Here is a 16,311-nt window from a genome sequence, read left to right as displayed (position 1 = left end):
AAAATAACGTTTTATAGTAAATCAGAGCAAAGTACTGTTATTTCATATACAAGATTTTAATAAAGAGACCAAGATTCGGTGAAACAAAGATACAAGAGAAAAATTTGTCAATTTTAAGAAAAGGAATTAATGAAGAAAACAATATAGTAATGTATGAATATCAGGTGTGAAAGGACTTACTAATACAATTCACAGTAAACAAAAATTACTCAGTATAGGCAATAAAGAGTAAAACACAGTCCCTATCAAAAGCCCCCAGATGTCAAATGTATAGAGGGGACAAAGGCATGTATGGAAATGACCCTCCTCTGAAACTGCAATAGGCTTAGCATTGCAACAGAGGTACAAAGTACCATGGCTCCTTATTAAGTGCAGACAGCAGGCCATCCACATGGTGTCAACTAAGTGCAGAGAGCAAGTCATTTGCTTGAGTGTCATCTGAGTACACGGGGCAGACGATGTGTTCAGGTGTGAATCTTGGTGAGGCCTCAGAAATCTGCCTTAGAAAATCTTACAACTACTTTCTGGCTAGTTCCTTTTCAAAGCATATGGATCTGCACTTAATTAGCAATACAGAATATTAAGCACCTGAGTTTTTTGAAGGGACAACAGCTTCAAACCCGAGTCAAAAGTCCAATTTCAAGCAATGGTGTTTAGGCAATAATGATCCTCTAAAACAAGCGTCAGCAACTTTTTTTCTGTGAAAGACCAGATAGTAAATATTTTAGGCTTTATGAGCCATGTATGGTCTCAAAGTAGAATACATATTCTAATTTTTATTTTTTAAAAAACAACCCTTAAAAATGCAAAATCAGCAGGTTGAGGTGGCTCACTCCTCTAATCCTAGCACTTTGGGAGGCCAAGGTGGGAGGATGGTTTGAGCCATAAGTTTCAGACCAGCCTGGGCAACATAGCAAGACTCTGGCTCTACAAAAAAAATTTAAAAATTAGCTGGGTATAGTGGCACACACCTGCAGTCCTAGCCACTCAGGAGGCTGAGATGGGGAGGATCACCTGAGCCCAGGAGACTGCAGTGAGCCATGATCATGCCACTGCATGCCAGCCTGGGCAACAGATCAAGAACCTGTCTAAAAGTAAAAAAGATAAAGAAGAAAAATCCAAATCTTAGCTCACAGGCTGCACCAAAACAGGCTGCAGGTAGGATTTGGCCAATGGGCCATAGTTCTCTGACCACTGCTCTAAAAATAACAATGTCCGTTTGCTGCCTCAATGACTTTCAAACTAGACTGTGTAGAGTTGACACTTCCAAGTGCCGCAAGGGTTACCACTGGGTTCCTAAGTATCCATTGCCACCCTATCTCTGGTTTATCACATTTCTTCCCAGTCCCAAAAACTTTAGTCATTTTATAGGGCCAAGCAAGGGAGGCATCAGTGCAAGGGTGGTGACACAGTGGCCCAGCATGGATATGAGAAACCAAGCAGGCTGTGGAGGGCATCCACCAGGAGCACCACTCAGCAGGGGTGTCAGATCCCAAGACAGGTGAGGAGGAAATCTGAACAGGAGGTGAGGCCAGCTCAGGATGGGGTTTCAGAGCCTGTCTTAGCTCAGCTGCTATAACAAAATACCATAGATGGGTGGCTTAAACAACAGACATGGCAGACAAAGGAAGTTCGGTGCCTCTTCCTCTCCATATAAGGACACTAATCTCATCAGAGGGGCCCCACCCTCAAGACCTCATCTAAATCTAACTACCTCCCAAAGCCCCATCTCCTAACACCATCATTTTGGGGGTTAGGGCTTCAATAAGTACATTTTGAGGGGATACAAACATTCAGTCCATAACAGGGTCCAAGCAGGTGAGGAGAGCGTCAACAATGAGCAGGGTGAGGTGGCAAAGGATGCCAGCGGACTATTAATTACATAGAGGGAACTGACCAAATAAACAAATGCCACTGGGACAATGAGGGCCATGATTCTTACTGAGGGAGAATGGAGTTACAAAAAGAGAAAGGGAGGAAACTAGAATGGCCCTTATGGTGGTGGGGCAGAATACCTGTAGAAATACCTGTGTGAAGTCATGGTTTTCAATGTTTACAAATAGATACAGTAATATAGATAGCTGTAAATGCAGGTATGTACATATGTATGTAGGCACAACCATACATAAACATCATATATAAGTTATATACACATACCCTAGTTCTGGGAGAAGCAACACTCAATAGTGATGAGTACACCTCGTGCCCAGATCTTGGTTTGTAAAGGCCATTTTCTGCTTTAAAAAATGAAACGAACAAACCAAAAACAAAGTTCCTTGGTAAAATGACTACATCCAGCGCTGTAACAGGGAAAGAATGAAATAAGCCTGGAACATGTTGCTAGAACATGAAAAAATCAAAGAATGACAGGGACATATCAAAAAAGATGCAGAAACCATTCAGAAAGGACTTCCTTGGCCATGTCTGGTATAATATGAGCAAAAGAGTAGCCCATTGAATAAAATAAAAAATAAAACCCACTGAGTAACCCACAGTAAGAATCATGTGTCCTTACCGATACACATAATTGAATAAAATGAAACTCTAATGAGGAACACGGTATTTACATAATTTCAGAATACCCTCCAATTATTGATTATGAAGAGAAAAAGAGTAACTTTAAGGTAGAGAAGCCTGGCAGACACTCTTACTTAAGTGCTCAAAGTTAACATAACCAATTTGATGGAACAAAGCAAAATCATGTGCCACCTAACAGGAAGCGTCACTTCTGTTATATTCCTGCCAAAGATGCAAAATCTGAATCTTGTCTTGAAGAAACATAAGACAAATCCAAATGGAAGGATATTCTACAAAATGATTGTACTGTCATCTTGCAAAGTGTCAGGACCATGAAAGTCAATGGAAAATGAGGAACTCTTTTAGATTTAAACAGACAGAGGAAGCACGACAGTGAAATGCAATGCATTATTCTGAACTGGATTCTTCTGATTTTAGGGATATTATGTAGGCAACCGGCAAAACATGAATGATGTAAGATGGTAGCAACATATTTCCCAATTGTGAGGGTTGGATGATGGTTCTTTAGGAGAATGTCCTACTTTAAGACTAAGTTTGATTGACATAATTCATACAATACTTTCATACTCGAGGCTTTCGTCACCATTGACTTGTATTCTGTCGGTATCACACCTGCTTAAAACTATCCAATGACTTCATCTCTCACTCTAACTACAAGCTAAAGTCCTTTCGATGGTTCCTAAGTCACAGTGGTATAGTAGGCCCTGCTGCTACAAGCTTTGGAGAACCTGTTGTTAAAATCCTTGGAGTTCTGCAAAGCAGGTCAACTCACCTCACCAAGTTGGTAGGCTGAAGGTCATACATGGTGAAAGTATTCACACCAAAGAAATCAACAAATGCTTCAGATCAAGACCTCAGTTTGTCTTTTTGTTTATTTTCATGGAGAGTAGGTTATTAAACTTCATGGAGAGTAGGTTATTAAACATGTACCAGCACAATGCCATAAGATTTTTATTATGTGTTCTCCCACCTCATCCGCATCTCTCTGAACTAGGCACCCTTTCATACTCACTTTCTCTCAAAGGGAAATTGTCTCCTACCAGGTATGTCAGTTCTACACCTCACCGCTTACAGTTTAATACTCAAATGTTACTTTCTCGTTTGAAATAAAACATTGTAACTTTTTTCTCCCCATCCCTTTTTTGTTTAATTTTTTCTCCACTTCTATTAAATATATATATATTTTGTATATTCTCTGCCAACTCTTCCCTACTGCCACCATTAGACTGTAAGCTCAACAAAGGCAAGTGTTTTTGTCTTTGTTGTTGTTACTGTTCATGGCTATATTCTCAGCACTTAGAATTTGAATTTTTGGCACTAGAGTAAGAACACATTAAACATCTGTGGATTGAATAAATGAATGGCCAAAGTTTATCACAAAATGCTAAGATGGCTTAACATAAGTAGATCTTTACATCTGTGAATGGAAACTGAGGAAACCAGACCCTTTTGAACCCACTAGGGCATGAATTAATCCATTCCTGAGAGAGAACTCACCCACCCATCTCCATGGGAGGGCATTAATCTGTTCAAGAAGGATCTGCCCTCAGGAACCATGCACCTCCCACTAGGCCCCATGTCTCAACACTGCCACATTGGGGATCAACGTGACAAAACATAGGGACAAAACACATCCAAACCATAGTAATTAGGAACAAGAACACCAATATTTACATTAATATAAAAGAGACTAAACATTTTAAGTAAAACGCACAGATCATCAGAACGGATTTAAAATCACCTAACTATATATTTTTTAAAATAGCATATAGTTTTATGCTATTTTTAGAGAAATACAGTATGTTTACAGTTTTTTGCTTTATACAGAAAGACATAAGAAAGGTTAAAAGGGTAGAAAAGACACACTATGCAAACAGTATAAGTCAACTGATTTCTCATGAAGATACTGAGTTATTTTAATGGGAGAAATGATGGCCTTTTCAACTGATGGTGATAGAATAACTGAATATCCTTATACCAAAAAAATGAACTTTGATCCCTACCTCATTGCAAACACAAAAATGAATTCAACATGATCACAGATCAAAATGTAAAAGCTAAAACGATGTAACTCCTAGAAACTAAACCTGCCAAAACATCTTCACAGCCTTAAGGTAGGCAAAGATTTAAGACACCGAAAAAACTAACCCTTAAGTGGAAAAAAAAAAAAAATGACAGTGGACTTCATTAAAATTTCTGTTTATCAAAGGACACTATAAAAAAAATGAAGCAGGGCATGGTGGCTCACACCTGTAATCACAGCACTTTGGGAATCCAAAGTGGGCGGATCGCTTGAGTCCAGAGTTCACGACCAGCCTGGGCAATATAGTGAAACCCTATCTCTACAAAAAGATACAAAAATTAGCTGGGCATGGTGGCATGCACTTGTATAGCAGCTACTCAAGAGGCTGAGGTGGGAGGATTGCTTGAGCCCAGGAGGCTGAGGCTGCAGTGAGCCATGACCACACCACTGCACTGCATCCTGGGCAGTAGAGCGAGATCCTGTCTCAAAAAAAAAATACAGAAAAGAAAATGAAAAGGTAAGTCACAGATAAGAACAGTCATATATTCACAAGGCATTTATATGAGAAAGCTCTTGTTTTGAGACTGTAGAAAGAGCTCAATTAAACAAGACAAATAATCTGATTAACGGCAAAAAAATTAGACGATACTTTTAAAAAGAACATATATGAATTGCTAAAAAGCAAGTGAAAAGGCACTCAACATTATTAGTCATCAGTAAAACGAAAATTAAAACCACAAGATACTATTTTACACACACTAGAATGGTTCAAACTAAAAGGACTGACAATACTAAATGTAGGTGAGAATGTGAAGCAGTTGAAACTCTCATTTTTTTTTTCTGGTTGAATGTGTAAACTGGTACAGTCACTCTGGAGAACTGTTTGGTAATTTCTCACAAAGTAACACACACATCTATCCTATGACCTAGAAATTGCACTGTTTGGTACTTACCTAAGAGGAAATAAAAATGTATGTCCAAAAAAAGATTTATATGACAGTGTTATGACAGCTGTATTCATAATAAGCAAACTCCGGAAACAAGAAAAACCTTCAGCAATAGGAGAACAGATAAATGAACTGTGGTATATTCATACAATGGAAAACTTAGCAAGAAAAAGGAATGGACTACTGATATATGCAGCCACATAGATGGAAAATGAATCTCAAAAATATTATGGAAGGAATGCAGCCAGAAACAAAAAGGTATATACTGTATGAATCCATTTATAAGTAGTTCAAGAAATGGCAAAACTAAGTCCAGCAAAGTTAGGTTTCTTTTTTTCTTTTTCCTTTTTTTTTTTTTTTTTTTTTGAGACGGAGTTTCATTCTGTCGCCAGGCTGGAGTGCAGTGGCGCAACATCGGCTCACTGCAACCTCCGCCTCCCAGGTTCAAGCGATTCTCTTGCATCAGCCTCCCCAGTAGCTGGGACTACAGGCACGTGCCACCACACCCAGCTAATTTTTTATTTTTAGTAGAGACAGGATTTCACCATGTTGGCCAGGATACTCTCGATCTCTTGACCTCGTGATCTGCCCAAATCGGCCTCCCAATGTGCTGGGATTACAGGTGTGAGCCACCTGTGTAACTTGCTTAAACAAGGGGGAGTAGTCCAAGGGAACTGTGAAAGGCCCCTGGATGAGAGGAAGGGAGGGTTTGGTGTGTGTGTGGTTTTTGTTTTATTTCGGTAGAGTTTGGGTTCCTAATTACTCTACAAGGTGCACCAGAATTGGAGATATTTGCCCAAATTCATAATTTTTGAAAGAGAAAAATAAATACATTCAGAGTACTAAGTGTTATTCCTATTTCAAGATTGAAGAAATTCCGATTAAATTATTCTAATTTTGTGAGGAAGCTAGCATTTGAACTCAGTTCTCATGCCATATTCCAAACGGCCACACCAGATATCTGGCAGATTAAGGGAAAAGAGGAAAAAATTAAGCATCAATCTACCTGTGGCACTGTGTAATAACAATCTCAGGATTTTAACATTTAACTTACTCTGTTTGAAACAGCGATCACAAAGGAATAGACAAGGGGACCACAAATCATTAAAACTGCTGTCAAACAAAATAGAGAACATTTTCCCTAAAAGTTATTTGTTTGTGTAGCGAATAACAAGCTCGCCGTTCTCACTGGAAAGCAGAAGATGAATAAATGAACGAGCTCCAATAAGAAGTCTGCAACCTTTCTTCGAGGTTCATTAAACTCAGTTTATTGAATGACTGTGTGGTTTCTCTGCAAAGAGCAGTTTTGGGAGGAAAGACCCGAGGTTATCTACAACACAAGAACCTCACACATAGGAACTGATCCAGTAAGCAGGATCCTGAAGAGAGGCAAACAAACCATTTTTTGCATTGTTTTGTTGGAAACGCCGGGCACTGCCAACAGTGCTTTACATCACTGTTCCTCAAATTTTAATGTGCATTTGACTCCTGGGAATCTTGTTAAAATATAAGTTCTGATTCCCTAAGTCTGGTGTGGAGCTGAGACCCTGAATTTCTAAAAAGCTACCCAAAGATACCAGACTGTCTGTAGGGGTGGGAGTGGCGGAGGCGACTACAGGGGAAAGCTTCACTTTGAGTGATCGAGAGGCTCTACGCAACTGGCAAGAAGAAACTCAAAATCCCTCGTTCAGAGAGAGACAGAGAGAGACTCACCAGCCCCCCGATCCCTGGGCAGCAGTAAAGCGAGCTGGGTACTGCGCCTAGAATCCCAGTTCTTACCCCAGGATCAGCAGCGCGCTCTGCAGCTGTCTCCGCACCTCCAGAAATATGCGCGTTTCTGCCGCAGTAGCCGCCATGGCGGGCGTCCAGTCCCGGACCGGACCAAGCTGGAGATTCCGAGGGGCCCGGGTCAACAGGACCAGGAGAGGTTCCACGTGCGGACCAACCAGCAGCAGCCCCGCGGCGGCGCAGGCGCCTGTGACAGAGCTCATGGCTGACACCGCCTACTGGCTCACAGCGCCGCCTGCCGGCCGGAGAGTACACCACCGAGAAGGCGAGGGACCCCCTGAGGCCTGGGCGGGGCGCGCATTTTCAAAACCAGGCTTTGGCCCACAGCGCTGAGAAAGGGGTGGGCGGCGAGAGGTGAGCTATCCTCCCACTCTGCTTCTTTTGAGCGTGACTTGGCGCGTTAGCCTCCCTGGAAATGACCATAAAAATCAGACCCAAGGTTCACTCCTTTGGCTAACTCGAACTGAGGGAGGTGATGGAGGCAGGTGTTACAGGTGGACTTTGTCTCCAGGAAATCCAAGAGCAGAATTCCTGGCCCCAAACCCACTTTATTTTGGTCTCTTTATGAACAAGGGTCATTTGTTAGCCTCTGTCTAAAGTAACAAAATTTTCAAGAATTGACTTGCCATTGCTTCTCAACTTAGGATAACTCCAAAATTGAAACGGGTGCAAAAACATGAGGAAATTCTTTGTTACCTAATGCAAAAGAGTATGGCTGAAGTCTATCGGGACTAACCGTTTTTTAGGGGGTAAAAAAGGAAGATGAGAATGATTACGTATGTACAGCTCCACTATTCACTTTCACAAAAGTAAAAACTAAGAGAAGTTGTCATCCCATTACTACTAAAAGATAGTTTTGAAAAGTTTGACACAGTAAATACTTATAATGAAAAACTATTTAAATATAAGACCAGGGTAGAATTACAATCGGACTTCTTAAAAACAAGGAACTGCTGTTTTTTGTTTTGTTTTGTTTTTAGACAGAGTCTCTCTCTGTCGCCAAGGCTGGAGTGCAGTGGCGCAATCTCGACTCACTGCAACCTCCGCCTCCCGGGTTCAAGCGATTCTCCTGCTTCAGCTTCCGGAGCAGCTGGGATAACAGGTGCACACCACCATGCCCGGCTAATTTTTGTATTTTTGGTAGATCCGCCCGCCTCGGCCTCCCAAACTGCTGGGATTACAGGTGTGAGCCACCATGACCGGCCTAGACCATAAATAAATTCTAAATAAATAAATCCTGTCATGTTTTAAGATAATAGCTTAAGACAATTTTTCTAAAATCAGTATTTGGGGTGATTAAAGTGTATTATGTTGATGCGCAAATTATTATATCTATCCCAATAATTTGAAATCATAGATGGAAGCAACAACTCACTTTAAAAAATGAAGTTTACTACTGTTTGGTCTCAAGTAATTCATTTATTTGAAGGATGATGATTTCAACTCTTCATATCTTCCTCCTTTAATATCCGAGACTATTGAATGCTTAAATATTGACACATTATATTGAAATACACAACTTCCTTAGCACAGCTTATTCTTTATAATTGTTTTGTTAGCTTAAAAGATTGTTATATATTTATAAATATATAAGCAAAAAGATTGTTATATATTACGTATTTGCAAAAACTTTCATTTTTTTACCCCATGGTGTTTGCAAAACGGTGCAATTTACCTTGGAGTAACTAGATATGATTGATAGAGCTCTAGACTCAAAATAGTTCCAAATCTGACACCAACTATTTGTCTCCTAACTTCACAAGTCTCCTAACCTCTCTGGGCCTCAGGTTACTCATATGAAATACTGAGATACTATTACAATAATATTTAAAAGCTGTTTTCAGTTCCTATTATCCCTTCAAATGAAAACATCTGCTAACCCCCTTTCTAACCACTCCTGAAATTGGTAGCCGTGGCCGCTTCCAGCGACAGTCCACTTGAGGGCGCTGTGGCAACAGCTAGCGCCGGGAGGCAGGAAGCCGACCGGGGGCGGGGATCGAAGGCCGCAGACGTCGACGCCGGCGTGGGCGCGAGCGCGGTGCACGCTGGGAGCTGTCACTAGGCCCTTCGGCTCCCGGTCTCCGTGTAGCTGCCGTGGTTGCCAGGAGAGCGGCGCCGGCTAGGAGCGGCCGAGCCAGCAGCAGGTAAAAGTGTCCCCGCCCCCAGTGCGGTCGCTAGGCTGGTCGCCGGCTCTAAGCATCCTTCTTGGCCGGGCTAGGTCCTGAGCCGCGGGGACGCCTTGCGGGTCTGACTGCTGTGGCGTCGGGGGTGTTGCCGCTCCGGCCCCGCCAGAAGCCGCGAAACTGGTCGGCCGCCCTCTGGTTTCCGGGGAGTCGAGAGCTGCGCGGGGACTAGAGGGCTAGAGCTGGGGCCAAGGCCTGGCCTGGGCAGAGGCGCGAGGGCGGCCCCAGGTGAGGCAGGCTGGAGGCGGGGCCGGGGGCAGGTCCCGAGCCTCCCTTGCTGGCGCGGAGCTGTGCGCAAGGCTGGGGCAGAGGTCGCACCTGTGCGATGGAGGCGCGCGGAGTACCCTCTTTGTTGGAGGAATTCAGTCGTTGTGCCTTTTCCTCGGCTGGTGGGTTCTTTTAGCATCGAGGAGACACGTAGGCCCGCGATGGTTCATGTTCTCCAGGGGGCTTAGAAAGGAGTACCGAAGTTTATTAAGAGGAAGTCAGAAGAGTCAAACGGGAGTTGTTAACAATTATCACCTTTGATTCCCAAGCCTTTTAAAGTTGCAACATAACAATAGTCACTTGTTCGGGCCTCCTCCATTCTTGTACCCTGAGGGGGCGGGAAATGGCACACAACTATTTTTCTTAAGCTAAGTACATTGTGTTTGAACATTTTTACACTATCTTAGAGTTCTATGGCGTTTGAGAAATGTAAAGATTGGGAAAATGACTTCGACTCCAGCTAAAGCAGTCAAAAAAAATGATAATTACCAAAAATGTAGGAAACTGTTTGTCTAACAAATAGGCCCTGAACTGTAGAAAGACAAAAATCTGTTTTGATGTTGTTGGCCATTGTCTGTGCAGACATAAGTTCTTACATTTTGATTTTGTTTCTGGGTATTAATATGGTCTACAGTGAATAACATATGTCAGCATTATGTACTAAGTAACTCACCACCTGATAGATAACAGTGATTTGGGTGGGCCGACTGAAGTTATGAGTAAATTAAAACCACGAGTAGTCTGAATGCTTTATTTTAGTGATTACTTTCGGCCAAAACTGATAAGTAAATCATTCTCTGTAATTGTTAAGCAGTAGCAAATCTCCACGTGGGCTTGATTATTAGGGACCTAGTGCTGAAAGAAAGAACTAAAAACACCCAATTTAATACACAAACCAGAAAATGGGACACCATAGCCCAAATCTTTAAGGTACGTGCTGTCAGTTAAATGTTTGATTGTATACATTCAAAGAAGTCCTATTTTGTAGTTAAAGTAACGGAGTGAGCTCTGGCCTAGGAATGAAGAGATTCGATTCAAGTCCTTTAATCTGCTACTAGCCAGGTGTGATCTCTGGGCTTCGGTTTTGTCATCGTTTAAGGAAATTTGAAAAGACCAGGGTTTTCCAAACTGGTATTTCCCCCAGAACAGTGTTCTAAAGCCATTTAATAGGCTTACTTCCCCCAAAGCAGTGTTCGTTGGCAATTAACTTGGGAGCACACTAGGTTAAGCTAGGTTAAACTTTTTTGCTTATAAAGGCAGGACTCTTCAAAACCTTTACTGTTATGCTGATACATGTAAATCTCCAGGTTATCCTAGCATTCCCAAACTTACCTGATCTATTTTCTCATGGCCAATTGGTTAACAACTCTTAGAATATAATTACATAGAATATAAATTTAAAAACTGCTGTACTTGAGCTGAGTCCTCTTCAACTGTAAAGGTCCATGCATTAGGCTTATTTTTTGGCTGTCATTTTAAGCTTTTTGGAGCATGAAGATCTAGTGGCAACTCACTTATATAAGAAAAGAATTATATTTATCTTAGTAAAATATAAGAATACAATTAAGTTCCCCTGAGTCTTAATGCTTTAATTATTGGCAGAAGAGTTACCGTATTCTGCTTTTGTTACTTTTTTTTTTTTTAACTATAATTCATGTTTTGAATTTTATTTTATGGTGGAGTGGAGTTATTGATTTTATTCAAAATGGCATTTTAAAGTTCCAAAAAGTGAAGACTTGTTGATAATGGCATCACTTTTGCTATGATGATTTCTCCTTATAGTCATGAATTCCTAAAATGAAATTGTGGTAGAAGCCACCCAAAATGTGCTTACTGTGTAATAACTACATAATTTTAAGAGCTTATATCATGGAAAAGAGCTAAAGGCTAAAACACAAATTCTGAGACAGTTATTTCTAAATTGCTTTACAAACAGGATGTGTGCTGAACACAATCTTAAACTGTTTTGCTAAAGTCTGTTAAGTGTCACTAGTACCCAACCAGTGTGGGTATTCTGTTCATTATTTGTTACTTTCTTAGCGGGAATGCTGTTAATGCACAGTTTTGCTTGGGGATAAGAGAGGTGGGAATAGAACATGTAATTTTAACAGATAAGTGTTATTTCAGGTAAATTATCTCCCTGAAATAAAACTATTAAGTAGAAATGTTAAGCTAATATTTTTTGTGTAATAGCTAACAGTTTTTATTGAGAATTATGTGAAAATACGATCCCTTTGTCTTTAATTGGCGGTTTCCCTTTTTCATTTATGGTATTTACTTCCTCCTCTCCAAGTTATCCAAGCCTTTAATCTCAATGACCTTTCATTGCATTGGTCAATGATACAGTATCAGATTTGTTAAGGAAAAATTTATATACACAGATGTACATTCATTTAAGTGTACATTTCAATAAGTTTTAGTAGATATATATGCACCCATGTAACTACCACCACAATCAAGATTTGGAAGATGCCACCACTCAGGCACATATTGTTATACTTTTACTCTCAGAATGTCCTCCTGTTTCTGAGTGTCTAAATTATACCTGTCTTTTAAGACCTAGCTCAAATGCCTATCCTGTGAACCTTTTTTTTGATTACCTCATTTTGAATTAATTTCCTCCTCTTCTGACTTTCCTGTTCACATTTTTTTTTTTTAACATTCTTCTCCGTTCTTTGTGGTGGCTAACCCAGTGGCGAACGTATAGCCGACACTTATTTGTTGACCAAATGGATTAATGTAGTATTTCCTAAACTTCAGTCGTTGTGATATCATCTTCAGAATTTTGGCCATATCTTCCTGTTTGGTATACTTCCTGTTTGTTTATTAATATTTATATCAATGTGATTATTAAAGTAATATTTTAAAGGAAGCTTGAAATTACTATGAGTAAAAAGCAGGTGGCACTTATCATAAACAGAAGGTGGACATATACATAAAAATAATGAAAATCAAAGTGTTCTTAATTTCTAGCTAGAAACTATTGCCTGCAGGAGGCTCTAAGCCTCAACTTGCCCTTTGTTTAAAAGTGAGATTGGCAAGAATTTCAGTGGTGTTAACATCTTGGCACCAAACTGAGACTTTCTTCTTGACACAGTCAGAGGAACTGAAAGAGAATGAAGAGGAAATAACCTCTTTTTTTTTTTTTTTAAATGAAATGGAGTCTCGCTCCGTCACCCAGGCTGGAGTGCAGTGGAGTGATCTCAGCTCACTGCAACCTCTGCCTCCCGGATTCAAGCTATTCTCCTGCCTCAGCCTCCTGATTACCTGGGATTACAGGCACCCACCATCACACCGGACTAATTTTTGTATTTTTACTAGGGACAGGGTTTCACCATATTGGTCAGGCTGGTGTGAAACTCCTGACCTCAGGTGATCCACTCGCCTCTGCCTCTCAAAATGCTGTGATTATAGGCGTGAGCCACCATGCCTGGCCCCTTCTCGTTTAATTCAGTGTCACTTAGCTCTGCCCTCAGATCTAATAAAATCATCTCACATCTCTCCAGTTGGTGGCCCAAATTTTTGTAGATACTAAGTTAATCAGTGCTTGAAAATTCCTTAGAATTTTACCTGTGCAGTAATTGAGAAACAAAGCCTTAATTGTAAATTAAAAAGTGTACTACAGTTACCTAAAAAAATAGTAAAAAAGAGAGTTACTTTAAACAGTAGAAAGATAATATTCTTGAATCAGATATATGTCTTTATTTTTTCAGAAATGTTCTGAATGTTACTGATGTTACCTCTTATTAGGGTACATTAGCCTTAAGATAAACATTTGAATCTAAAATCTAAATCTGAAAACAAGTGGGAACCTGTTATGTGACAAAGTGATTCAGGAGTGATGAAATGTTAATATAATGTTTATCTGGCGAAGCTCCTGTATGAGTAGATGAGGTAATAAAGTTAAAATAATCTCCTATCTCCTTTAGTTTTTTCTCTCGTCGCTTAAGTTTTATATAGCTATATTTTTATATTTTAATCCTGCCAAAGACATTTCTAGACTTTTTCCTTCTGAGATGACACCTTCTACTCCTGTGGAAGGAGTTTCATATGAACAGATTGGAAAATAAATTCCCTGCTCTTATTTTGTAAAATATATCTTGTATTTAAAGTTACTGTATTTATTTATAGGCATATATCCATATCGTGAGCCTAAAGTTTGCTGTTATTTTGTGTTCATGAACGAAGAGCTTGGGTAAATAGACCCTTTCATTTGGTGTTAACTGTTTCCAAAAAAAAAAAATTAACCTAAGTGGTGATAAGTTCATCAGTACACACAATCATTTGCTACTCACCAAAAGGTCAGGTTCCTGGGTTTTGGTTTTGGTTTTGAGACGGGGCTCTGTAGTCCAGGCTGGAGTGAGATTCCTGTTAATCTAAGGTTCTGGGGTACAGCCTCAAAAATTGGAAGGAAAGAGCCATCTTGGATGCATAGCCTTTGTTTCACAAACAAGTGGTTTCTTTCCTCCTTCTCTACAGTAAAAAAAAGGGAGCAGTATAGGCAAACTGTCATCATTTGGAAGTGACAGCTGACTGTAATCAGAAAATCATAAAAACACTGCAATGTTAGTCCTTTGAATTATACAGGTAAATAGCCCTACATTTTTCAGTTGCTTTTGATTGTGCTATTATATTATGACAAGTTACTGTAAATTATCAGCTACCTGAAACCTTTTAGAATATGTTATTATCAAATATTCTAGATAGCTAGAATTTTCTTATATACCCCAAATGCTATCACAGAGCACTGATTATGCTTTTTGCTTACGTTCAGCATGATGCAGCTGGCACAGTGGCTTTTCCATACATGCTTAACAGTTTAAAAATTTCCTGGAGAGGTTTTTCTCCTGCTGGCATGTGAAAAAATAGAACATAGTACAGTACTTGCTTTAAAGTTAGTCTCTGACATTTTGGAAGAAATATGTGTTTGAATGACTTCCTTATTATATACAGCATTACCACCAATTAGCAGTTCATTTTTTTTTTTCTTTTGAGACAGAGTCTCACTCTTTTGCCCAGGCTGGAGTGCAGTGGTGTGATCTCAGCTCACTACAACCTCCACCTCCTGGGTTCAAGTGATTCTCCTGCGTCAGCCTCCCAAGTAGCTGGGACTACGGGAGCGGGCCACCACGCCCGGCTAATTTTTATTGTATTTTTAAAATAGAAACGGGGTTTTGCCATGTTGGCCAGGCTGGTCTCTATCTCCTGACCTCAGGTGATCCGCCTCCATTGGCCTCCCAAAGTGCTGGGATTACAGGTGTGAGCCACCGCACCTGGCCAGCAGTTCACTTTTGAGCCTGAATGTGGGGTTCCAGAAACAAAATATGGCCTCTGACATTTTTTGGAAGGCTGTCCTCAAAGCACTGTTCTCCAAACCTACCTGATTCCATAACTTGAGGCTGCCAATTAGTTTTATGTAATCTGATAACTTTCATTATGTTTTAAGTTATAGGGATTGTGATTGAAAAAAGGAAAATATTATTTGGGAATAAACTTTTGTTATTACTACATGCCAAATTATCTCAAAATGTAGTGATTTAAAATAGTATCTCACACAATTTTTGTCAGAGGGGATAGGGAAGTTATTTGGCTTGAGTTCTGACTTGAGTTTTTTATGAGGTTGCAGTCTGATTGCAGTTGGAGAACCCACTTCCAAAGTGGCTCACTCAGGACTGGCCAGGCAAGTTGTTTCTGGCTTTTAGAGGAAAGACGCAGTTCCTCCCCATGTGGGCCTCTTCACAGGGCTGCTTGAGTGTCCCTATGACATAGAGGCCAACTTGCCCAAGAATAAGTGATTCTAGAGACATCAAAGTGGGAGCTACAGTGTCTATTATGGCCTTTTATTTCTGCAGTGTTCTATTGATTATTCTCACAGGCCAGCAGTAATTCCATGTGATAAGGAATTGCACAACAGCATGAATATCAGGAAGTGAGGATCATTGAAACCCATGTTAGAAGCTGGTATGTGAATATGTATCTAAATCATAAACAGTACCTATTTACTCAGTATGCAGTATATGTACAGCTCATTATGATTTTGGAAAGAATATTCAAATATGAACTTAAAATGCCACTTGAAAATTAATGTGCCAAACAAATCAAGCACTTTGACAAAATTCTTAGGCTCCATGGTCCTTTGGGAGGGGGGTATGATTCTGAGTTGAGATGTAGCACCTAAGATACAGATTTTATTTATTTATTTTTTGTTATTTATTATGAGATGAAAGGAGGAAACCCCACATTTTACAGAGTTGCTATTTCATGTTCTTCAGGGACATTATTCATTCACCCTTTATTACCATAAACGGGGCATAATTCACATGATTTTAAAAGTATAAGGAAGTATACAGATAGTCCCCAAATCATGGTAGTTTGACTTTAGGATTTTTCAACTTTACACTGGTGCAAAAATGATACACATCCAGTAAAAACTGGACTTCTAGTGTCCATACAACCATTTTGATTTCTCCTTCTGTTATAGTATTTAATAAATTACATGAGCTATTCAACACTTTATTATAAAAGATGCTTTATATTGGGTGATTTTTGCCCAACTGTAGGCTAA

The 16,311-nt window shown here is 40.0% G+C and overlaps 2 protein-coding genes across 19 annotated transcripts in view; one reads left to right on the top strand and one right to left on the bottom strand.

The window, feature by feature from the left end:
• UBE3D (ubiquitin protein ligase E3D) overlaps nt 1–7,487 on the bottom strand; it is a 179,844-nt gene extending 172,357 nt beyond the window's left edge. For all 10 annotated transcript variants that reach the window (XM_077999705.1, XM_002808392.4, XM_077999709.1 and 7 more), the window contains exon 1: nt 7,288–7,487. In XM_077999705.1, the coding sequence (XP_077855831.1) occupies nt 7,288–7,364 (77 nt within the window). In that variant the 5' untranslated portion in view covers nt 7,365–7,487. The remainder of the gene's footprint in view (nt 1–7,287) is intronic.
• Nucleotides 7,488–9,353: 1,866 nt separating this feature from the next.
• The window catches only part of DOP1A (DOP1 leucine zipper like protein A), a 105,816-nt gene continuing 98,858 nt past the window's right edge, over nt 9,354–16,311 (top strand). For all 9 annotated transcript variants that reach the window (XM_077999698.1, XM_077999696.1, XM_077999699.1 and 6 more), the window contains exon 1: nt 9,354–9,440. The gene's annotated coding sequence lies outside the window, so the exon portion shown is untranslated. The remainder of the gene's footprint in view (nt 9,441–16,311) is intronic.

Source organism: Macaca mulatta, chromosome 4, assembly GCF_049350105.2.
Source record: "Macaca mulatta isolate MMU2019108-1 chromosome 4, T2T-MMU8v2.0, whole genome shotgun sequence".
NCBI lineage: Eukaryota > Metazoa > Chordata > Mammalia > Primates > Cercopithecidae > Macaca > Macaca mulatta.
Note: the sequence above shows the minus strand (reverse complement) of the source record. Positions and strands in the feature narration are given on the sequence as shown.